General features: G+C 44.9%; 1 protein-coding gene across 3 annotated transcripts in view; it reads left to right on the top strand.

The window, feature by feature from the left end:
* The window catches only part of LOC137652230 (vesicle-trafficking protein SEC22a-like), a 58,947-nt gene that overhangs the window by 1,858 nt on the left and 30,873 nt on the right, over nt 1-26,216 (top strand). For all 3 annotated transcript variants that reach the window (XM_068385465.1, XM_068385468.1, XM_068385467.1), the window contains exons 2-3: nt 3,404-3,585; nt 18,145-18,308. In XM_068385465.1, coding sequence (XP_068241566.1) covers nt 3,404-3,585; nt 18,145-18,308 — 346 coding nt within the window. The remainder of the gene's footprint in view (nt 1-3,403; nt 3,586-18,144; nt 18,309-26,216) is intronic.

Below are 26,216 nucleotides of genomic sequence, written 5' to 3'. Positions count from 1 at the left end.
GTAACTTTATTAATACTGTAGTAGTTTCCAACAGTACAGTATACAGTATGAGATTCAAAATAGTATACTGTACTGTATTTGCAGAAATCTATTCAATTATGGAAGTTTCAATATCCTAACTAATATTGTATTATTCTACAATAAAACCAATCGTAAAACAGGCTTTGGTTTAAGTATTGGCGAGATTGATTATCACACCTTGTCCTAGCCTAACCTGACGTAAACTGTTGTGTCCTTACATACTGGGACCTGTGACCTCTGCTTACCTTAACTTGTATAAACATTATGAGAAGCCATGAAGTCATTATCTTCTGGCACCAAAATTTATTGTTTTTCAAACATGAGACATGATCTTGCAATCTTAATTATCATTTGTTAAGAATTCTTTACATACATTTAGAAATTTTCTAAATGAACTTGTAAATACTGTCACTATAGAAGTGAAAACTATTGCAGGCGGAATTATCTTCTTCTCAATGGATTATGTGGAACCGTTTCAAAGTAACGGTGTTGAACATCTAATTGAAATAGAGACCGATGTCACAATATTGCTATGATTAGCTAATTTGGAAATACTGTACTGTGCATTGAAAATTTAGGCAAAATAGAAGAAATTGCAGCACCTCGATATGTTACAGAGGTTGCACACTGATGCCGAGTTCCATTGATAAGGGGAGACTATGTAAGGAAAGGAATTCTTTACTTAAATGGAAGGTTTCCAAGAAAAGATAGATAGAAGAGAATATTGTTCCGGTACAAATATAAATCTTTGTCCTTTACATACGAGATAACAGTGAAGCTGGAGAAAATGGCTGTTAAAATTTTATAACAAGGTGTAAATAGTCACTTTGGTACCAACTGTCAGCAGAGACAGGCATTCTTCCTTTGGTTGGAGACTTTGGCAGGTTTTCAAGCTTATTCTAGCATTTTTCTTTGGTAATCTTGGATTTTGTTCCTGGTATGACTATAGCGTCTTGAGACGTTGTCTTTGAGTTTGAGACTTGCTTAAGGATAACATGTTTCCCACAACTCAATCAGTTGACCAAAGGTGAATGCAGGATTCTCACCTTTGTCACCTAGTTAGAATTCCCTGAAGTCGAAGGAACAAGCTCCTTCCTGAAGGAATTCTGTTTCCTTCTTTGTCTACACACACCAGCAACAGGTCTCCTACCAAGTGGTGTTGAATCAATCTTCTTAACCTTGCTTATTGGAAACTAATTGCTTTGCATTGCTGATAGCCCAACTTAGTTTGCAGTCATTTCGCTTTAAGCGACGTCAGAGTGCTTGACAAGTGAGCACTCAAATCCCTCTAGAAAGGTTGCGAGTCAACCTTTCCTCTTCATCATCCAGAAGAACACAGACAAGCTTCTACCAGATGTCGACTTGTGCCTCATCCACATGCTTCTCAACCAGGGGTTTTTCATCCAGACGCACCTCACCCACGTCTTACCCAGACTCATCTTAATCAGATGCGTCTCACCTTGAGGCGCTGCACAGACGTGCGTCATCCAGATGCACTTCATCAAGATGTGCCTCGGTCAGACACCTCCTCCTGGCGCACCTTACCCAGATGTGCAGCATCTAAAAGCATCGCGTAGCGCAAATCGCGGAGATGAAGAAGTCTCACTCCTTAGGGAGATAGAGATCTTCTAACACCTCTGTTGACCCTGCTACTCAGGGGAGAGAGGAATCTCGGGTAAAGGAAGGTTTTCCTAGTGTGGGTCTCCTCCCAATGGAGATAGATAACCTGGGGTCAGAAACTTCAACCTTCCTCAGAGTTCTCTCATTCATCAAGGAGTTGAACGAAGTTGGAGAAACAGCTACGGAGCCGCTCAAGGACAGCATAACGGAGATTGGTCGTTGCTTCAATGCCCTTGAAGCCTCCAGGCCTCTGCTTGAGCTTTCACGGTTGGGTTTTGTGTGAGATGCACTTGTTTGGGTAAACTCTTGGGTCACCGACCTAAGAATTCACTTCGATCGAGTATATCCACTAAGATCCTGCCTCCAGCCCTCTTTCGACAACGAAAGTTTTATGTCCTGGATGAGGCCGCTCTAACCCTCTCTTCCGATAGATCTTGCAGTGACTGCTCTGACAATAGGCACAAAAGCAAACTGACTGAAGTACAAGGGCACTTCCTTGTTGGCTGCCAAATCCACAGCCACAGAATCTGCAGGTCACCAGCTGGATCGACCACTGGTCGGGAGCCTTGGTGTTTTTCTCTACATCCATGGATTTGTTGGGTCCCGCAATGAAGGAGAAATTCACTGACCTCATACTCTCAGGGGCTAAGGCAGTGACAAAGGCAGTGACTTTCTTAGTTCTTCAGTGGCCAATCAGTGGAGAGATGCAGAAGCTTCATGTTTCTCCAGCCAAGTGGGACAGGAAGCAGCACTCTCACTAAGGAATGCACCAATCCTGGACATCTTGACCCTCTATCCGGTGGAAGAGATCGAGAAGACCATTGAGAAGTGGAGGAAAGAGAGTCATGACTCCCTCATCCAAAGGGCAGTTAGCTTTAAGGGCTGTAACTCCTCAAGATCAACTGCACAAAAAGTTGCTGCTTCCCGACCCAGCAAATGTAGCCTCAAAGAAGACAATGACAAAGCCCAGATCAAGACCTATGGTTCCAGAACCCTCTACTTCGAGAAAGGCTGGAGGTCAGGCTCCCTGTTTTGCGCCTAACTAGGCAACGCCTGGTAGGGAAGCAGAGGATGTTGAAATCATCAAGCCCCTACTCCAGCTTCTGCCACATTGCCATTGGGCAATGTGGCAGCAATACAGCTCGGAGTGTTGGGTGGTAAAAGCTCTCATGGTTGGATGACGCCTCCTGTTCATCAATCCTCCCAGATTACATTCCAGTCACTCCTCCGGAATCGCTGCAAGCTCTCATCCTCGAGTGAAGGCAATGATGGAGAAAGAGACTAGAAATTCTTGTATGCACAATTTTTTTTTTCTTATGCCCATTTCTCTGAGGTTTAAACAAAAGGGGAAGTAATATCAGGTGAGAATAGATCTTTCATGATGTGGGAATATCTCACCATCTCTCCCCTTTCAACTCATTTTATGTTCTTTGAATGTACGGTATGCTGTTTAGCATATTGATGTTGGTTTGTGTCGATTAAATAATTTTGAAAGAATTGGTGTTTGCTATTTTTGGTAGCCACTAGACTTACGATTGTGTTCATTTTTAAGTCACTGACTTCAATTTTCATTTAATATTTTTATTTTCTTTTAGCCCTTTAAAGGTATTTATATTTTTTATCTAATTTTCAGTCTGACAGATGATCATATTATGAAGAAAGGTGGTTTTTACTTTTCATGCAGTGCATTTGATAATGCATTCACCAGCTTTGGATAAGTTTTTTGTAGAAGGCTAATGTTTAACACTTTTTCATTTCACAGATGATTATATATGCCACTTTAATTAGATCAGCAGATGGAACTCCATTATCAGCAACGACAGATTTTGCCAGTGATGCAGATCAGAGAGTAAGAGAAGGAAAACGGTGTATCAAGTTAATAAGCAAACATCTACACGAGTTCGGAAAACGTGTTTGTCTTCAGTGTGATGACCTTTCAATACAGTATGTATTATATGTGGAGTTGCTTTAACATAACTTATATTCTCTTTAGTTATATTGATGTACAGAAATGTTTTTGCTGGGCCACCTTTTAGAAATAATGTAATCTCTTGAATTTAATGAAAAGTATAAAGAACAATTTAAGCTAGGCTCATAGTTTTGTAGTCGTACTGTTAGCTATGGGAAATTCATGAATACTGTATTTAAGAATTGGGTATACTATACTACTCTATGTGGTGTTGGTTATTTCATCAGAGCTAGGCCCCTGAAAATTTTGGTAGGTCGAGTAGGTATTAATCCCTACACAGATACAAACCCTCGTCCTTTAGTAGAGTATGTTTTCAGCATAGCTGGATCTGAACTGTTAAGATTTATAAGTAGTTGTCGGTAGTTACTGACAGGTGGAGAGGAAGCCTCGCCTCCTGCCAGCACACTGAGTACCCGCTTTGTTTTCACTGTCTGATAGAATAGACATACTTCCGACACCCTCAACTGGCTGTTTTATTTTCTTCTGTGTCTGTTGTAGTTCTAGGCCTGCTGATTGCTGCTCAATTTTCATAACTCCCATATTATCTAAAGTTTTTGAATGTCTTTTGACAAAAATTCTAAATAGGTATGCTGAAGGTAATCTGTTCCCTAGTTTGCAATTAGGCTTTTGTAAATATCTTGGAGCATGTGATGGTCTTCTTACAATCTCCAATGCTGTACATAAAAATCTTGATTGTTGTCGGAAACTTCAGATGATTGGCTTTGATTGTAGTAAGGAAGTTCAGATGACTGACTTTGATGTTAGTGCGGCCTATGACTGTGTTAATCGCGAAGCCCTTGATTCTCAAACAGTTGGGAGAAAGTGGATCTTTTCTTAACATCATTATTGAATTTCTAAATAATAGATTGCAAAGAGTAGTTGTTGATGGATACCATAGGGAGTAAAGGTATGTGAGATCTGGTACTGTATTGCTTAGGGTAGTGTTCTTGGTCCATTACATTTCATACTACTGTATATACACATATGTGGTTTGACCTAGAAAACAAGCTCGTTGTATATGCAGATAATGGTGCTAGTCCTTGCCTTAATTTAGGTTAAGGACAGCGGCTTCTCAACATACACATCTTTGCATTGATAATGTTTATTCAACTATGTACGATTCCTTTAAAATATTGCAAATTTACTTCTGAGAAACACATTTGTTCTGTTTCTTCTTCACTTGCACAAAATATAGGCTTATTGAGAAAGTCTTTCAAGATTTTTGGTGATCAATCTATTCTGATGAAACGTTTTAACTCTTTCATTCGGCTTTGTTTTGAGTAAAGTACTGTATTGTTTTCTTGTCAGGTCTTCAGCTGCCGAATCTCATCTTGATTTGTTGGAAAAAAACTTTTGGTCTATAAAATTCCTTATTCCTGATCTGGATATCAATCTCTGCCATATTTTTTAGCTAGTTCTTTGTGTATGTTGCTAGAGATTTTTGATAATTCTTACCATCCTATGCCCTCAGATCTCCCCAGACTGTATCACCCTGTACGTAATACTAGGTATGCAGTTAATTATGACAATCTTGCCTTCTTCATCATGATATTTAATACTATACAATATTTTAGAAGTTTTATTCCATCTGTGACCAGATTATGTAAAGATCTTCCTTATTATTATCATCACTAGCTAAGCTACAACCCTATTTGGAAAAGCAGGATGCTATAAGCCCAAGGGCTCCAACAGGGAAAATAGCCAAGTTAGGAAAGAAATAGAACAGAATAGTGTGCCTGAGCATACCCTCAAGCAAGAGGTTTCTAACCCATGATAGTGGAACATCATAGTACAGACACTATGGCACTACCCAAGGTTAGAGAACAAAGGTTTGATTTTTAAGTGACCATCTCTTAGAAGAGATGTTTACCTTTGCTAAAGAGTCTCTTTTATAATGCAATGCCTAGTGGAAAGTAGCTGCTGAACAATCGTAGTGTAGTAGTTACAGGAACCCCTTGAGTAAAGAATAATAATAATAATAGTAACAATAATAATAATAATAATAATAATAATAACGAACAATCACATACTGTGTGTTGCAGTGGTTCTGTGTCTAACAGGGTTATATTGCATTTTCTTTTGGGTGTTTAGCCTTAGAATCTTCCACCCTATATTTGGACTGTTCTAAAAGTTAGATTTATAAATAGTGACTATTTTCTTTTCATCGTATGGAAGTCAGAGTGAAGGATGTTGTTTTAGACATACTGTACTAGTAATTGCAACTTGGGTGTGATTCAAGAGTATTTTTTTTTACCTGCACGTTATTATTATCATCATCATCATCATTATTATTATTACCAGCTAGGCTTCAACCCTAGTTGGAAAAGTAAGATTCTATAAGCCCAAGGGCTCGAGCAGGGAAAAATAGTCCAGTGAGGAAAGGAAACAAGGAAATAAAATACAAGAGAAGTAATAAACAATAAACGGATTTTGAGCGAAGCGAAAAATCTATTTTTGGGTGAGATGGCCATGTCGTCCTGATGGAAGTTCCTAAAGGGTAGCTTCCTTGGGTATATATAACTACTGCGATATTCCCAGAGAATTTACCTTAAGGTACCCAGAATTCTAACTCCTGGAGCGAATATCCCTAATAAAAGAACCAGGGATATCGCGAAATATCAGAGGACGTATTCTTGACACGCCACATAGCAATCTGCACCCCGAACAGAGTTAACACTTCGAAGGGGTCAATTGGCAAGAAAACGAAAACGAGAAAGAAAGGAGAGCCGCTCGCAAGGTATCTCTCCTCTCCCGTTTCGTAAGCGTGCATTGCGCCGCTCACGGCGCCATCTGTATTCCTTGTAGCGATACACAAGGTGCTACAGATACTGTATGTAAGGAGGGGACCTACAGCCCTTTAAAGAAAGGGAAGGGCGGGTCCATCAGGACGACATGGCCATCTCACCCAAAAATAGATTTTTCGCTTCGCTCAAAATCCGTTTTTTGGGCTCAAGCCATGTCGTCCTGATGGAAGTATACCAGAACATTACTGTATCTGTGGATTCTCAAAACGTGCCGTACTCCCCGAAGGTATTTCCCGGCCAACTAGACCTAGAGACCTAAGATGTTACCGTCATACATCTTTTCAACTAACCATAGACCATGTTAGTGCTTCCTGCCCCCTACAGGGAAGAGTCCTACTAGACTCTGGAAAAGTCTCGAAGAGTACATATACCTATGTATGAATAACAGACAAGCCAATATAGTGCTCTCACCCTATATCATGTAAAGCATAGTTTGTAAATAACCACTGAGTCAATATGAAATATCGACCAGTTCTCCGTTCAATACTGGATTGGACAAAGGTTTATATCCGAGTAGGCGGAAAACTTGCATATCCTCCACCGTCCCCTCAGGGCATGGAGTCCTCCCGCCAAGGGAAAGCATAAACCAATGCAAAGAATGCTTGCATAAAGGAACAATCTATTAGAATTATCCCAGATAAATATACATAGAACGTAATGCAAAATTATATCAAATAAATTGACACAGGTGAAGGAGACGCAAGGTTCACAAGAACTAGTTTATTGACAAACAATAAATAAAACAGGTTAAACAACCATTATATATATATATAAGAGGAGGATAACCAACAAATAAGCATAAGCATGATAGTAAACAGAAACTTGTTTATCTGAAAGAAAAACATTAGCGCCACTTTTAACATACCGAGGTATCAAGATCATAAAAGTCTGTATTACTAATCAGTTACATTAGCGTTGGAAACGCTCGGCACACATGTCTGCACTTATGCTAGGTTCACCTTTGAAAGTGGAACAGTCAATGTGGGCAACCCAGTGCCCTAACACTTAGTTTGTAGAACAGTTCGTAACTACACACTCACCCCGGAATTAATCGTCCCAATTAAATCCACTGTTCCTCGCAGAGTTAAACAGCAGGGTTAACGACACAACCCACTGCTACCACAGACCTCTTTAGTTGCTCCACTTGCTTCGCATAGTGACGAAAGAACACTCTGGAAGACTTCCAGCCAGTGTAGGAACGAAAATGTTCAAAATCCATACAATTAAAGAAATTTAAGGATGAGGCAACTTTCCTCGGATCGTGACCTGCGGGTGTACTGTCTGGATCCGCTCTGCGAATAAAATAGGTAATTTTCGCCCTAAGTTGTTTCAGTGATAAATTTGAGCCTGATGTTTCTCCCCTGAATAGTTGACCACCCCTGAAGTCTGAAGTTCTACGAAGATAGACCTTTAGGCATTCCACTGGACATAGAGATGCATCTTCTTTCAGAGGGCAGATTCTCCAGGGACCCCACCTGTTGGTGGGTAACTCGTTCTTGGTGAGAAACGTAGGATCCGGAAACAGGTTCAGTTCTCCCCCATCCAAGAACTGAACACGACCCTCCTCTCTCGAGAGGGCTACAATTTCACTAACCCTGGCCCCCGACGCAAGTGCAAATAGGAAAATAACTTTTTGGGTCAAATCCTTTAAAGCACACTCCTCATTGTTCAACAGCGAAGCGAAATGAAGAACTTTATCTAAAGACCATGAAATGGGCTTTGGAGGTGCTGATGGTCTGAGCGTAGCACAGGCTTTCGGAATTTTATTAAAAATATCGTTAGCGAGGTCGACCTGGAAGGCATATAAAATGGGTCTTGTGAAAGCAGATTTACACGTTGATATTGTGTTGGCTGCTAACCCTTGACCATGGAGGTGGATGAAGAAAGATAAGCAGAAGTCCGTCGAGATCTTTTGCGGATTCTTCGCCTTGACAAAGGCCACCCATTTCCTCCATGATGACTCATATTGCCTTTTAGTAGATTTGCACTCATATTCCTCTAGGAAGTCTATACTGTCTTTCGGAATACCGAAACGTTTTCTCACCGCTAGGGAGAGAAAATCATGAGCTGCAGGTTCCGGGTTTTCTGTGATGAAGCGCAGACAGTCGACTTCTGAACTCGCTGGGTCAGAACTGGATCTGGTAACGGTAGACACTTCAGCCGCAGTTCCAATGCCAGAGGGAACCACACGCTGTTCGGTCACTTGTGAGCCACTATTGCCGCTACTCCCTTGAAAGATCTCAGTTTGTTGAGGACCCTCAACAGAATGTTGTGAGGAGGGAACAGGTAAATCCTGGACCATCTGTTCCAGTTGAGGGACATCGCGTCCACTGCTTCCGCCAAGGGATCCTCGTACGGGGACACGTAAAAGGGTAACTTCTTGTTGTCTTTCGTCGCAAAGAGGTCTATCTGCAGTTCTGGGACTTGACTCAAGATGAAGGAGAATGATCCTGCGTCTAGGGACCATTCCGACTCTATCGGTGTGAACCTGGATAGAGCGTCCGCTGTCACATTGCGGACTCCTTGAAGGTGAACTGCCGACAGGTACCACTTCTTCTTTTCCGCCAGTCGAAAGATGGCCAACATCACTTGGTTGAGTGGTGGTGACCTCGATCCTTGTCGATTCAAGCATCTCACAATCACCTCGCTGTCCAGCACCAACCTTATGTGGATTGAGCGACGAGGGGAGACTTTCTTCAAGGTAAGGAGTACTGCCATAGCTTCCAGAAAGTTTATGTGAAATGTCTTGAATAGATTGGACCAAGTCCCTTGGGCCTTCTTCCGATGAGAATGACCTCCCCACCCCTCCTTCGAGGCGTCTGTGTGAATAGTCAACGAGGGGGGAGGTGGCTGAAGAAGTACCGACTTCTTTAGTTGCCTTACTTGGGACCAAGGCCTGAGAAGCGTACGTAGACGAAGCGGAACTGGTCTTATCAGATCTCTTCGCGCATTTGATGCATAACTTCTCCAAACTCCGGTTGCATCCTTTAGCTGTGCTCTTAGCACCGGGTCTGTTACTGAGGCAAACTGGAGAGAACCCAGCACTCTCTCCTGTTCGCGTCTTGATATCCTTTCGGAATCCAGAAGTCTCTTGACAGAACCAGCTATCTCCTTCCTCTTCTTCGCCGGGATGGAGAGTTGGTGTGACACTAGGTCCCAGTGGATTCCCAACCATTGGAACTTTTGAGATGGAGAAAGTCGAGACTTTTTTCTGTTGATCTTGAAGCCTAGATACTCTGGGAACTGGATCACCTGTAGGGAAGCTTGCAAACATTCTGTCTTGGATGCTGCCCACACTAGCCAGTCGTCCAGGTAGGCTACCACCTGGATTCCCTTTAGGCATAATTGTTTGAGAGCTACGCTCGCAAGCTTTGTGAAGATCCTTGGGGCTATGTTTAGCCCGAATGGCATGGCTCTGAAGGCGTAGAGTCTTCGATGTAGCTTGAACCCTAGGTAGGGGGAGAGTTGACGATTGATTGGAACGTGCCAATAGGCATCTGACAAATCTATGGAGACGGTAAATGCCCTCTTGGGCAGTAAGGTCCTTATGTGTTGCAGTGTTAGCATCTTGAACTTGCAGCTCACAATGAACTTGTTGAGTGGCGACAAGTCCAGAATGACTCTGAGTCCTTTTTGGGAACACAAAACAGCCTCCCTTGGAATTTGATGGACTTTACCCTTCGGATTACCCTTTTCTCCAACAGTTCTTGAATGTACTCCTCCAGAATGGGGGTGGAGTGTTGGAAAAAACGAGGGCACGGGGGTGGAGTGCTGTACCAGCTCCAACCCAGTCCATTCTTGAGTAGGCTGTGGGCCCAGGGATCGAAGGTCCACCGATCCCGAAAATTCTGAAGTCTCCCTCCTACCGGTATCATCTCACTTTGACTGCTGTTGCCCTGAGGCCTTGCCTCCTTGACCGCGACCACCCCTGAATCCCCTCCCCCTTGAAGGGCGTCTAGACGAACCTCTGGCTGCTCCTCTAGGCTTCGCTCGAAAGGTAGTTGACTGCCCTTCGAACGCTGGGTTAAATGCCGGAGACTGCGTCGACACGGCTTGGGGTACTCATTGGTACGTGGTCAGGGTTTGTGCCACCATTTGGGGCACTGTAGGCATAGGAAATTGCTGTTGCTGCTGCTGTCTAAATGGCTTGGCTGGCCGAGAGGGTAGCCTAGTCTTCTTAGTCTTCCTCTTTGGTTGGGGACCCTCATCCGGGGAAGACTTTCTCTTGAGGGATAGGCCCCACTTCTGGAGAAGGTTTCTATTCTCCGTGGCGGCCTTATCTACAACCTCCTTGACCGCTTCACTAGGGAAGAGGTCTTTGCCCCAAATGTTGGAGGAGATTAGCTTCCTTGGCTCGTGCCTCACCGTAGCCGAGGCAAACACGAACTCCCTACAAGCCTTCCTAGCTTTGACGAAGCTATAAAGGTCCTTCGTCACTGTGACTAGGTGTGTCTTAGCCACTACCATGAACATCTCATGGACCTTGGGGTCACTTGCCATTGTCTCCAGAGTTGTTTGATGAGACATTGAGGCAGCAAGTCTTTCATTTGTCTCAAGCTCCCTTCGCAAAAGAAAGTCAGACAGCTTGGGGAGGTTCTCACCGAACTGACGTCCGGCAATATCAGCCTCCAACTTCCCGACTGAGAAGGTAAGATGGACGTCCTTCCAGTCCTTGTGGTCCATGGGTAGGGCCAAAGACAGAGGTTTACACTCCTCCAAGGAGGGGCATGGCTTACCTGCCTCGACTGCTTTCAGCACAGCCGTTAACCCTTTCTGCATGAAGGGGAAGGCTCTAGAAGGAGAGGACACAAAGGAAGGGTGCTTCTTACTCAAAGCAGGTACCTTCGAGTTTGAGAAGCCCCTCTCTTTCATCGAGCTTGACAATAAAGCTTGAGCCTTAGCCTGATCCAAAACTATGACCTCCTTCGGCTCTGTTTCTTCCTTTGAGGCTGGTTCCTTCCTTAGACGGACATAACAGTCCGGATACGACTCCTTGCTGGGCCAGAATTCCACCTCCTCAAGGGGGACTGAGCCCAACTTCTCCGAAATGACGATTTTTCCCGTCGTCATAGGCATGTGCTCAGCATACTTCCAAGGGTTAACATCTGAGCACAAGGGAAGGTCTTTCACGCTGAGCTGCTTCTGGGGCCCACGTGATGCTGCAAGTCTCCGCATCTCCAGCTCCATTGCAGCCGCCTTCTCATTATTCTCCCTCTGCATCTGTTGGATCATTCCAACGATGGAGGAAAGGGTCGTTCCCAGCTCATCTGGGAGAGAGGACGATGTTGAGGGAATAGGTTCAGGGGCCTGAACCGGAGTAGCCGACACCTCGTCGACCTCTTCCTCTTCATTGTCTGGAGTCTGCTCTTCATCCTGGTCTTCTGCCAGAAGGTCATCTTCCAAACGCTCGGACACCTCCGACATCCTATCGTCCAATTGGATGTCCTGCAGGGCGTCCACGACTTCAGAATCCACAGGGATCTGAACCACTGGTATCTCCACTTGAGGCTGGGGAATCACTGCATCAGCTGACGCCCTGGGGAAAAGGTAAGCCCTCATCTTCTCACTTGGAAGATAGGGCCCAGAAGTATTCTTCTGAAAGCCCCTTACACAGGTACGAAGCTTCTCCCTTGCTGCGTCCCTTGACTCTGCCGTCTTAGGGGAATCAAAAGCCTCAGTAATCAGGTTTGTGCACACGGTACATACCTGCGGGTCCCAATACCGGAGATCACCTTTGGAGACTGCGCATGCTGCGTGCCTCCTACACAAATCATGTCCGCAAAAGTTCTGGCTGCGGACGTTGCAGAAAACGCTTCCACACTTCGGATGGTCCTCCTGTAAAGAGAAGAAAATTCCATGAGTATCAAGTGAACACGTATCACTGGATATACATAGCTTAGCACAACTAAACTAGAAAGGAAAGACACACACTTGTATTTCCCGCACAGTCAATTGCCGCAACCTTCCAGATAATAAAATCGTATGGTTAATCTATTCTAGAGCAACCAATGCATAATTTCCAGAGGAAACAGGTGTAGCTCACACCCAAAAAATGATTTTAAAATGCTGGATAGTAGACAAGAAAGAACTCACTTTCTTTATCTGTAAGGTTACACCAAAGGGTTGTGCGAGACAACACAAAAGTGTTAGAAAAACTTGGTGTTGTAACAAATACTATACTATAGTTTTCTCCCTACAGTATATACTATACTGAAAAATACTGGCTACAGTATAGAAGGTAATGTGCCGGCCGGCACACACTTTAACTAGTTCCAAAGTATACTACAGTGGAACCTCTACATACGAATTTAATCCGTTCCAGAACCAACTTCGGATGTAGATATTGATCGGATGTCGAAACGAATTTTCCCATAAGAATACATTGAAATAGGATTAATCCGTGGTTGAGCCCAAAAACCTATGATAACTTCTTAATAAACTACTACACATAACTTTCCCATGAGAATAATGAACACTAAATTAGATAATAGACATGTAAATAAGAAGAATAGACATGTAAATAAGAAGAATTAGCAAAAAATGATAAATAAGAAACGGGTTTTTAGCGTCACTTTACCTTAGAAACTCCAGCGCAGGTGTTGTTCGTCTTCGCTACGCAGAGAGGAGAGAGGAGACGGACGGACGGCGAGGAGGTAGAGAGGTTAACTACGATAAACGTAACACTACCGTAACTTATTCTAACTTACACTAAGTGAACTTTAACATAACTTAGCTTATTTTTTTTTAATTTTTATATTTTATATTTTTTTTTACATTTTCTTTTTTTCTTTTTGATGATTACGTAATTTTAATCACTATCACTTACATTTAAAATTGACTGAATTTCTTTTGCTTCACTCTTTTCCGTTTTCTGTGTTTCACTTTCTTCCTCTTCACTCTTTGCCGTTTTCTTCGGTTCACTTACATCCTCTTCATCGCGAGTTCGCTTCGCAGTTTTTTTAAAGAAAGCATCGATAGATAATTGCTTCGTACGGCTTTTCAGAATGTTTCGAAAGTGCGTTAGGCAAACATCATCGAATTGAGAAACTACACGACAAACCTGCAATTTCTTTGGATGGTATTTGTCGATGAAGTCGACCACGTCTTGATATTTTCCTAACACCTCTTTTATTTGCGCTGAACCTAACACATGTTCTACCTCCTCGCTCTCTTCCTCGTCATCACTCATGTGCTCCGACATAGCATGGAGTTCCTTGAGCTCATCCGTCGTCAGTTCGTCGTGATGTTCGGCGACGAGTTCCGTAACGTCATCTGCGTCGACCTCCAGACCCATGGACTTGCCAAGGGAGACGATTTCCTCTACGGCTTCCGCTGCACCGACCACGGGATCAGGTTCGGGGTCAAAACCCTCGAAATCTCGGGGAGAAACTGCATCAGGCCACAGCTTCTTCCATGCAGAATTGAGGGTCCGTCGAGTTAATCCCACCCAAGCCTGATCAATGATCTTTAAGCAGTGCACGATATTGAAGTGGCCCCTCCAAAATTCACGCAAAGTTAAGTTGGTGCTTTGCGTGACATTAAAGCACTGCTTGAATAAGTGCTTGGTGTACAGCTTCTTAAAATTAGAGATGACTTGCTGGTCCATGGGCTGGAGGATAGAGGTGGTATTTGGTGGAAGATACAGCACCTTTATGAACTTGAATTCATCGAAGATATCATCTTCAAGTCCCGGGGGGGTGAGCGGGTGCATTGTCAAGGCATAGCAGGCACTTTAAAGGCAATTTCTGCTCATGAAGATACTTCTTCACAGAAGGACCGAAAACTTGGTTTACCCATTGCACAAAGAATTGCCTAGTGACCCAGGCCATCGAGTTGGATCGCCAGAAAACATGACGTTATGTGCTTTAAAGGCCCTAGGGTTCTCCGAATGGTAAACAAGCAAGGGCTTGACTTTAAAGTCCCCGCTAGCGTTGGCACATAGAGCAAGAGTCAACCGATCCTTCATTGGCTTATGCCCAGGCAATTTCTTCTCTTCAGCAGTGATGTAGGATCGACTCGGCATCTTCTTCCAAAACAGCCCGGTTTCATCACAATTGAACACCTGCTGCTCTACGTAGCCTTCTTCCTTTACGATATTTTCGAATTTCTTAACAAAGTCAGTTGCAGCCTTTGTGTCCGCACTAGCAGCCTCTCCGTGGCGAACAACTGAATGAATCCCGGACCGTTTCTTAAATTTCTCGAACCAGCCACGAGATGCCTTGAAATCATCTGAGGAAGGCTCGGTTGAACTCTCCCCAGCATTACCCACAGAGCTCTCCTCCTTCAAGTCCGTAAAGATGGCGTGCGCCTTCTCGCAGATAACGGTTTCGGTGATGGTGTCGCCAACGATCTCTCTATCCTTAATCCACACTAGTAGAAGTCGTTCCATCTCTTCTATGATAGGGGTACGGCGTTTGGAAATTATAGTGATCCCCTTAGAAGGTTTCACTGCTTTAATAGCTTCCTTCTGTTTAAGGATTGTCGAGATCGTCGACATATTACGGCCATACTGTTTAGCAAGTTCACTCACGCGGATGCCACGCTCATGTTTTTCAATAATTTCCTGCTTAATTTCTATAGAAAGCATTTCCTTCTTCCTTTTCTCACCACTACCACTACCACTGGCAAAACTAAGCCTTTTTGGACCCATGATTTACGTAAATTATCGTTAATGGATGCACGTAAAAAATCACGATTAATTCACAGTTAATATCACAACGCAAAGAGCACAACCGCACGAAGCCGACGAGAACAGAGGACTGACCCAAGCCGCGCTAATTGAGCGTCCCTCCGAGGTCGATGTGCTGCCTTCTATCGGCGGAAATAAAAAACACTTCAGGCGCTATGAGCACCGACTACGCGTACGAGTATTGTTTACTTCGGGTGTCGAAAAAAACATTCGGGTGTAGAGTCGGAACGTGTTCGAATTGTACTTCGCGTGTCGAAAAATTCGGATACAACCGGTACGACGAAAATTGCTACTTCGTGTGTCGAAATAAAATTCGGGTGTAGAGTCAAAAATTTGCTCGAATTTTACTTCGGATGTTGGAAAATTCGGATGTAGATACGATCGGATGTAGAGGTTCCACTGTACTTAAGAACTATAAGGTGGAAGAACGCTGGTTCAAATGCATGTGCCGGCCGGCAACTACACAAGATAGCACCCGGCTGCCGGCCACCAATCGTAGCGGCCAGCAGACAATGGTGTGATATATAGCCGGCCGGCAAAGGTATACAACCAATGCCGGCCGGCAGCAAAAGAACCAGAGAACTCCGACTGCCCGTGGCCGGCAGCCGGGCTAGGGTACAAAACTAGAAGAAAAACAAAATGGATGCCGGGATAAGAGACTGTACTACCTCATAACCCGGCAACCCGAAAGAGTGCACATAAGGAAGGGGAGAATATAACTTCAGGCTTCCTGACCAATGCCATCTGGCTCTACAGACAAACATGGATGAGAGACCAAGGGAGGTCCGGGCAGCACTCAAAGCAGAAGACCCTTGCCGGCCGGCAGTAGGCAAGGGACTGAGTCAACCCCACATCCTAACCTATGCTAGGTACAGATGTAGAATGACGGACAGGAATGCAATGGCTAGGCCATCACAAATGAAAGGGGGGGAAAGGGAGAAGAGGGTCCTGCCAACCTTGCTCTAGTAATGAATCACCCGCAGCCAAGAAAACTCATCTTAGCCTAGGGGAGATCCGAGGAGGGAGGCCAGCAATACTTGCCAACTCCCTCAGAACCAAAGCAAGGAAGGCGTTGTTATTCACAGAAAAGAGGATCTTATCCTCCACACCGAGAACAACAACACTGGACTAGTCTGCTAGATCACAAGAAGAAGGAATCATCTCGTACAGAAACCTTTGGAAGTGAACTAAGGAGGCTAAGCCTCCAATGTCTGTTGTCAGTCTAGCAAGGGAATCTCAATCACAAGCTAGACATAAACAGACTCAGTCTAAGAACTCTGATGTCCTGCCCCCTCCCTGAAGCCAGACTTACTAGAAACAGGAAGGAACAGAAACACCCTAATATAGTTGTATCTAAAGTCAATTCAGATAAACCATTAGGGTTAAGCCCAAGGCTTAAACAGAGGGAAAGGGATTGCACACCTTCTCCGAAGAGAAGAGAGCAACCGGGGAGTGTGAGAAAGTATACTAAGGCCCCATAGACAACTAGCCTAGGCGCAAAGAGAATCGATTACCTAAATCACCGAAACTCACTTGTATACTATCTTGGAAGAAAATCAACATAATCTTAAATGTATAAAACTGCCTAAAGCTTCAATAAAATTTTAAAACACTCAGAAATCTGAATATCATGCAGGAAAGTACTAGGGCCAGACGACTAGGCTACAAGGTCTAGCATAGGCCAGAATCGGCAAATCCTTCGCCAAAACAAAAATACTAAAAGCATCATATAAAGAAATCCTATGTAACGCTAAACAGCTAAAATTATTAAAGCGAAACAGCCGAGAACGTCGCTCTGGCTAACTAAATAACTCATACCTAGCGAGCGACAGCGTCCAGGACGCCTCCGGTAGGCAACAGCTCTTGTAACAACGATTTCACTATCAAATCACTTTTAAAATTACCAAGAGCTTACATTTATACATAAAAGAAATAATACTCAACTTATCAGAAGCAGAAGAAGTTGGAGAAAGCATTATAAGTTGAAATAATCCAAGAATTGCGAGAAACACAGGGAAAAAACACCGAGTTGTTGAGCTACGCAAAAAGGAATACAGATGGCGCCGTGAGCGGCGCAATGCACGCTTACGAAACGGGAGAGGAGAGATACCTTGCGAGCGGCTCTCCTTTCTTTCTCGTTTTCGTTTTCTTGCCAATTGACCCCTTCGAAGTGTTAACTCTGTTCGGGGTGCAGATTGCTATGTGGCGTGTCAAGAATACGTCCTCTGATATTTCGCGATATCCCTGGTTCTTTTATTAGGGATATTCGCTCCAGGAGTTAGAATTCTGGGTACCTTAAGGTAAATTCTCTGGGAATATCGCCGTAGTTATATATACCCAAGGAAGCTACCCTTTAGGAACTTCCATCAGGACGACATGGCTTGAGCCCAAAAAGAGTAAAATATACTATGAACTGTAAAAACAAAAACATTAAATTAGATCTTTCTTATATAACTATAAAAACTTAAAAAAAAACAGGAGAAAGAGAAATAAGATAGAACAGCATGTCAAAGTGTACCCTCAAGCAAGAGAACTCTAATCTAAGACAGTGGAAGGCCATGGTACAGAGGCTATGGCACTGCCTAATACTAGAAAACAATGGTTTGATTTTGGAGTGTCCTAGAAGAGCAGCTTGACATAGCTAAAGAGTCTCTTCTACCCTTACCAAGAGGAAAATGGCCACTGAACAATAACTTTTCAGTAGTTAACCCCTCGAGCCAAGAAGAATTGTTTGGTAATCTCAGTATTGTGAGGTGTATGAGGACATGAGTATGTAAAGGAGGGGCCAGACTATTCAGTGTATGTGTAGGCAAAGACAAAATTATCCGTAACCAGAGAGAGGGGCCAAAGGACCCAATAACTCTCTAGCAGTAGTATCTCAATGGGTGGCTGGGGCCCTGGCATTGTTCCTGTAGGTTTATGGTTTTTAAGAAATCAATCAACTGTGTAGATAAATAACTTTTTATTGAATTCTAGTTTTGTATTTGTACTGGAAATTCTGTGATATTATTATGAATTAATCAAAATATTTCTGTTTTCAGTTGCGTCATGGATGACTGCACAGCGTACATGGTTGTATGTGAGCCCAACTATCCTCATATATTGGCATTTAGTTTCCTTGATGAACTTATGAAGGAATTTAACATCCTATATACAGCTTCAGTTGTCAAATCAGTCAGGAGACCATACGCATTTATTGAATTTGGTAAGATATTTCCTGTTGGTATTAGACAATAATTACCTGTACTTTGTTTCTTACTATATTTGATTTCAAAAGAAGTAATTTTGAGTAAGATTTTGTGTTTTGTAGATAAAAAAGCAATTGCCTTAAACACGAGTATAGAAAAGTGTATTACTTAGCTGCTTTCAAGGAAAAAATATCCTATAATTGATGAATTAGGCAGGTTAGCACTTCCAGGGAGTGAGAGATGCCCATCAAATGAGATACAACCCACTCTCTCATTCATCTTCTTGGGAGAATGTTTCCCCCTTAAATAAATTAATTTTCACCCAAATATAAGAGGATAAGGAGGCATCTCAATGGAAGACTGCAATATGTGTATGCCAAGTGTGAAAATTTTTCATGAAATATGTATTTGTTAAAAGTACAGACCATTGTGTTATCTGTACCGAGTATCCTTTTTTTTAAATGAAAAGGCTGATGAAGTGAAGAGCTTGCTTATTTGTTTGAACATTAGGTAAGGATACTTCTCTACCTAGTTCTCATTTTTTATTACTACAATCAACTTATACCTGCATATGATTTGATTCTACAAAACCTGGAAGAAGGGTAAGATAGATTGGCAAGCCTCCCTACTGAAAAATGTCCAATATCTTGCATATTGTCCGAGGCGCGCCTCTTCTGTGAGTGTTCCCCTTTCCAATGAAGGGGCACTCATAGAGACTCCTCTTCGGAGGCCTGCTGACAGTGAGCTTGCTGATACTACACTCGTTCAACGTCGTGTTGGTGGCAAAAGACCTCTCCGTGTCTGTCCTCCTCTATTCCTTCAGGGTGCTTCGGCTCTCTCAGTGAAGAGACATATCTTCACTTCCTCTTTGGAGGAACCTGCCCAGCCTGATTCCTCTGGTTCTCAACCCTCGCTTCCATCTTCGGCCTCTCCTCAATGAATGTTTGTTTGTTCGTTGCCTGTAAGGGATCATTCTAGATCTCCTCCAGAGTATGTCTCCACGAGGGTCACATTTCTCTGCCGGAGCTTCCAGCAGCAGTTCATCGGCAGCATTCTCCGTCTCGTCAGGCATCTGCTTGAAGCTCACCTGCTAGTCAGGTTCACCATTGACCTGCAGCGCACGAATTGCCCACTCATCCACCGGCTCGTTAATTGCCTGGCCATCGTGAACAGCCTACGACCCGTGAACCGCTACTCATTCAACATCTCGTAAATTGCCTGCTACGTGTGAACCGCTTGCAGCTTGAGAATCGCCTGCTCATTCATCATCTCGGAAATCGCCTGATCGTCAGCGACCGCGTTCGCCTCAGCATTCGCATGCGACGCGTAAATTATCATCCTTTCATGAATCGCTCACTCATAGCTTAACAAGCCAATTTTCTGCTATTGGTGGAGCGTTTCCAGACCAATGCACCGTTCACCTTCAGAACGCAAATGTCCATCAGTGCGTGAATCGCCTCGGCGCCAGCGCGAATCGTTGGCCCAACGTCCGCCTTTCCATCCTGTGATTCGTGAATTGCCTCCTTGTAAGTCGTCAACCTACCGCCCATCCCTTCGTTCAGCTGTAGCAATCGACTCTGCGATTTTGCAGCATGGCTCGTCAACGTATAGACACTCCTGCTCAACAATCGTTGCTTAAACATCAGGCTTCACGTCAGCGATTGCCAACATATTCGCATCAGGAGGTTCTTCGACATTCTCCAACACGTCAGCGGCCGTCACTCACTCAGCATACGACCACAAAGGTGAGTATTCATCCTCATCAAAGCAAGGATCGCCAGCTGCAGCCACCAAAGTCGGTGGTTGTAGCTTCAAAGAAAGGTAAGGTGGTCTCCTACCGTTCAACGTTGCCCTATTCCCCTCCCCACAAACACGTAACAGCGCGACTGCTGGGAAGGAGAAAGAGGGCAAGTTTCAGGGGTTTTAAGATCTCGAACCTTCCAGTACTTATTATTGAAGACTCCTCGGAAGGACCCTTCAACCTCTATCCTTTCGGGGGAATTATCGGATAGCGCATCCATGAGCAAGCAGCCATGGTTCAGCGCCTTGGTCATGGCTGTGACCAGGCTTTTGTTCCAATGTTCCCTTCGTGACCTGCGGAAGCCCCCGGGGTTTCTCTAGGGAATTCCTCCGTTTCGACCGACCCACGACAATGGACCACGACTGCTTCTCCCCTGAAGAGAATAATTGTAATACCAGACAAACTTCCATCATCCAGGGTCAAGTTGACTCTGGCCAGGGCTCCAAGGTTAGAGGTTTCCCCTGTAAATCCATCATTGCCTCTACCCACGAACGCCTCTCCCTCTGACTTGAGTGGTTCTCATAAGGAAGAGTCATTTTCTAGCTTTCCCCTTTCGTCACCGACGGTAAAACCCCATGAAGAGAACTCCGTTCTGCCCTTGGATCATGTAGAGGGTCCCAGTTCTCTATCTGCCAAGAAGGTCATCACACCCAGACCTTCTGTTTTAGAAATCCTGTTTCCCCCAAAAAGGGAATCAAAGGATTCCAAGACAGTGCCATAGTCCTCTTCCAGGACTCAAGAGACCCACAGAGGGGGTCAGGAGCCAAGTTAGCCTTCCTGTTGACAACGCGACCCACCTTGAGGCGAGACCTCGGCAGTGGATGATAACAATATCGCTGCCAGCCCAGCTTCAGACAGTGACCAGAGGGAGTCAGAACATGCCTTTTGGCTGGTTTTAACTATCATAAGGGCCCTCAACAGGTTACCAGACCCAGAGACGACCCCACAAGAAGGCAAAGACACGGTCCTAGACTGTGTCTTAGGCACCCAAAAGCCTCCAAAGTCCAGTGCAGTCCTGACCTGTTCCCGGGGGTCGAGGGGTGCTTGGCGTAAGATTGACTCGCAGCTTTCACACTACTCCATGTCTTACTGCTCAAACTCGTCCACCAAACTCCTCCCACCTTCAAGTATCGACCAGAGGAGGTACTATGAGGTTCTGTACGAACCTTGCTCGACAAAGTCTCTACATCACTCCCTTGAAGAACTGACCAAGAGTCTCTCTCTAGAGAGGCAGGTCCCGTTCTCGGCATCAAAGATCATTAACCAAGAAAAGGTCGCGAAGTACGCCATGCAGGCAACTTCATGGCTGGATCTTTGGTTGGGATCTGTGGGAATCCTGGGACGGACCGAAGATTTTTCTGAGGAAAGTACTAGGAAGGCTATGGAGACGTTTCTTCTCTCTGGTATCTGCACCATAGAGTTTCTGCCCCACCAGGTGGTGAACCTGTGGGTCGATACCATCTTGAAGCGAAGGGATGCGTTGGCTGAGAGATTCCACCAACAGGTCCCTAATGCTGAGATCACTAGACTGCTGAGAGGTGGAGGAAGTCCAACATGCACTCCCTTCTTCGTAGGGCTCTGATATCGCTGCCCTACAGACCTCCAGTCCCTCCAAAGACCAGCTAACTGAAAACTTCTGCAAGTAAGACGGCAGCAAATGTAAAGATGTCTGAAAAGCCTTTTCCTATCAAGGACCGGAAAGGCACCAAATCCAGCCGTGGGGGAAAACAGCAGAGAGGTGGTGGTAGATGCCGCAAACGCTACAATAGGAGATCCCCCTGCTTGTCCACCAGTGAGGGGATGCCTACAAAGCTGCTGGAACAGGGGGATACAGCTCGGGGCTGAAGCTTGGATGGTCTCCGTGATTCGTTCAGGGTATTGCATTCTGTTCATCTCAATTCTCCCTCTACTGACAAAGAATCCAGTGCTTGTGAGCTCCTTTGCAATGGGATTATCAAAGGGGCAGGCCCTCCGGCTGAAATCCAGACCATGTTGGAGAAGGGCGCTCTCTAGGAGGTCCTTGACGGGCCCCGAGGCTTCTTCAGTCGACTTTTTCTTGTGAAAAAGGCGTCTGGAGGCTGGAGACCAGTCTTCGACCTCTCGGCGCTGAACAAGTTTGTTATGCAGACTTCGTTCATCATGGAGACGGCAGACACGGTCAGACTAGCGATAAGGCCACAGGACTCTATGTGTACACTTGATCTAAAGGATGCATACTTCCAGATCCCAGTCCATCCTTCTTCAAGGAAGTATCTAAGATACAACATCGAAAATAAAATATACCAGTTCAAGGTGCTGCGGTTCAGCTTTTCCACAGCACCTCAGGTCTTCATAAGTGTGTTTACCCTGGGCTCACAGGATAGGCATTCATCTCCTTCGTTACCTGGATGACTGGCTTATCCTAGCAAAATCGGTGGCAATCCTTCTTCAGCACCGAGACAAAATTCTGAGGGTTTGCCAAGATCTGGGTATCATGGTAAACCTCGAGAAGTCATCCCTGCTTCCCACTCAAAGACTGGTATACCTGGGCATGATATTAGACACCAAATTACACAAAGCCTTCTCATCAGACGACAGGATAGCGAGGCTGAGGAAAGTCGCAAGACCTATTACGAGACGAGTAGAACTCCTAGCCCAGAAGTGGCTGTCTCCTCGGACACCTGTCATTCTTGGCCCGTCTAGTTCCCAACAATCTCCTAAGGATTCGATCACTCCAATGGCGCCTGAAGTACAATTGGTATCAGTCCTTCGATTCGCCAAACACACTGATCCCCATGGGACCAGAGGAAAGGACGAATCTCGGATGGTGGCTGGCAGACGAGAATCTGCTGAAGGGTGTCGATCTTCTTGTCCTCCCTCCCGATTTGATGCTGTTTTCGAACGCATCAAAAGAAGGGAGGGGGGGGGCACATGCTACATTACACGGCCTCAGACCTTTGGTCAGAGTCCGAAAAGTACCTTTACATAAATCTCCTAGAGATGAAGGCCATATATCTGGCTCTTCAAGAGATCCACCAGTTCACTCGGCGGTGGTGATGAGCATCAACACCACCACCATAGTGGCATACATCTAAAAGTAAGGAGATACTTTTTTGCATCCCCTATCCCATCTAGCAGTAGAAATACTGAGGTGGGCAGAAGTCCACTTGGTCTCACTATCAGCTCACTTCATTCCCAGCAAGAGGAATGTGCTTGTCAACAATCTGAGCAGAGAAACGTAGATAGTGGGTTCTGAATGGTCTTTGGATCATCTAAAAGCCAACAAAGTCAAGTCTGGACTTTGTAGGGTTCTCCGACGGTGGATCTGTTTGCATCGGCCGTGACCTTCAGGCTCCCGTTGTACTGCTCCCCAGCCCCAGACCCCAAGGCTCTCTGGCAAGATGTGTTCCAACAACGGTGGGACAACATCGACATTTACGCATTCTCATTGTCCTGTCTGATGAGAAGAGTACTCAACAAGACCAGAGCATCTGTCAATCTTTCAATGACCCTCATAGCTCCGCTATGGAATCACGCAGAATGGTTTCCGAACCTTCTGCGGCTCGTGACGGAGCTACTAAGAGAACTTCCTCCACGACACAATCTACTCAAACAGCCATATGTCAACTTCTACCACAAGGCAGTAGCTTCGCTACGTTTTCACGCCTGGAGACTATCCAGCATCTCCTCACTCTGAGAGGATCACTCTGAGAGGATTTTTGCAACAAGTTGCAAAGAGGATGTCTGGATATCTGCGAAAGCCATCAGCTTCAGTTTACCAGGCAAAGTGGAACATCTTCTGTTGTTGGTGTCACTACTTGATGCCACTATCCCAGCAATAGCGGAGTTCCTCATGTATTTGCGGGAAGAAATGCGCCTTTCAGTTTCAGCGGTCAAAGGCTATCGCTTAGCCTTGAGTCTTGCCTATGAACTAAAAGGAATGGACATTTCCTCTTTGCTAGAACTTTCCCTCCTCATACGAAGTTATGAACTTGAATGTCATCAGTCAGAAGTGAGACCTGCCCCATGGAAAGTGGTTCGAGTTCTTCGGTCCCTAAAAGGCCCTCTCTACAAACCATTTACGCCAGGCAATAGATAGCCACCTAACTTGGAAGACTGTGTTCGGGCTCGCTTTGGCCTCGGGCAAACGAGTTGGTGAACTTCATGGTCTCTCGTATGATGTCACCCATTCAAAGGGGTGGGGTGAGGTAAGCTTCAGCTTCATCCCTGAGTTTGTTGCAAAAACTCATAATCTGGGGGGTTCGATCCTAGATTCGACTCCTTCTGAGTAACGAGTCTCCGCTCTGTGACCTACGACCCAGATCATCTGTTACTATGCTTAGTAAGGTATTTGAAGCACTACCTCAAGAAAACAGCAGCAGCTCGGCCCAGAGTGCCTTCACTTTTCGTCAGCATGGGCAGAAACAAGAGGAGGATTACGAAAAACACAATCTCCGCATGGATTCGCATGGTCATTGACCTTGCTCTGAATCCCAATCCTCCTCCATCACGTTGTCCCAGAGCCCACGGTGTCAGGGGCGTAGCTACGTCCCTGACCTTCCAAATGAACTATTCTGTGATGCAGGTATTGTAAGTGGCGTATGGAAACACCAAACTACTTTCACTGCCCACTACCTGCAAGACGTGACACAGAGGTTCCTTGATATATTCTCTATCGGTCCTGTAGTACTGTAGCTGCACAACAGCTGGTTTAATACCTCAAGCTCCTTATTGGACAAGTAGCAGAAGGTTGAGGGCATTAGTTACCCGGATCTTAGTCTGAATGAATGAAAAGGAATGTGTGGCTCTTTTCCTTTCTTCATCCTCCTCTCCCTTGGGGAAATAAGCATTCAGGGTCCTCTGCACAAGCTGACCTCAAACCTTTGCAGGTAAACCATTGCTCCCTTGTGTAACCTAGTTTTGTCCCAATACTGGTGCGTCCCCGTACCCTGGCAAAGTGAGGTGGTACTGGGAATGTCTCGGTCTCCTCGGTTATTTCCTACAAGACTGAATAACTTTTACCCTGACAAGCCACATTGCTAGTACAGTACTTCATCACACAGCTTTCGTAGGCCGCAGACCATGCTTAGCAGGTTTAGGTAGGTGTTAGGACTGCCTTATTTGTGCACTAACCTGCACAATAAGGAGTACCCCAGGGTAAGGCCAAAAGCTATAAATAGCGTTAGTTTGTATTCCAGTTACATAACAAATGACAAATTTGGAAATTATTTTTATTTTTCCTAAGGATACAAACCTTAGCTATTTATACATACTTGCCCTCCAACCCTGTCCCTCATCAAAGTCCTACCTCCAAGCAAAGCGAAGCCCAGTTACATGTGTGTGAGTGAGGGGTGTAGCTAGCTACCCCCGTACCCCCTGCTAACTAGTGGGATGGGTAGTTAACCCTCGTTAAATTCTAATGGCTCGTCCTTTCAGCTTTGCTGAAAGTAATGCCCCTATAAATAGTTAAGGTTTGTATCAGGAAAAATACAAATTACTTCCAAATTTTTCATTTTCTTTTTCTTTCAGAAAGGGAATGCTGGCTGTTTATCATTGTAATGTGTAGCAAGACACTTGCATGTGGAAGGAAGACTTTACATCTGGTTTTTGTTAAACCAGCTATAGCTCCACACTATTCCTGTGCTTCTTGCTAGGGGCGGGATTAATCACAATCATCCCTTTGTACTGAGTGTAGGTCATGGCTTCCTATGCAATGTTAGACATGTGCTTCAAGGGGGGTAGGAAGAGAGCTCTGCTGCTCCTGCTTGGTTGGTGCATCTGCTACTGCCACTCCTGCGCTTGCAGCCCTGGCTAGAACCCCAGGGAGTATGCATCAGCAGCAAGGAGCCCTGCTTTCTGAGCTACATCATTAGGCTTTCAGGTTCTGGTGGTTTGTAAGGTTCCCCCAATGTTTGCCACACCCCATCGGAAGTTGGAGGCTCTTCACTGTGCTACCACTGACACTGAGTGTGACCAAGGGAAGGTTTTGGCCTCAGGCCTTTGAGGTAGGCTCCCCAGTGCCAGTTTCTCCCTAGGTAACACCAGTGGTGTAGGGCGTGATCTGTGTGTCCCTGTTGTTGGTGGCTCCTATGATGTCTGCAGTGGTTCCCCCTCCCTGGATGTAGGCCAGCCCAAGGGCTGAAAG

The sequence above is a fragment of the Palaemon carinicauda genome, chromosome 13, assembly GCF_036898095.1.
Source record: "Palaemon carinicauda isolate YSFRI2023 chromosome 13, ASM3689809v2, whole genome shotgun sequence".
Lineage (NCBI taxonomy): Eukaryota > Metazoa > Arthropoda > Malacostraca > Decapoda > Palaemonidae > Palaemon > Palaemon carinicauda.
This window is presented reverse-complemented; position numbering and strand designations above follow the sequence as displayed.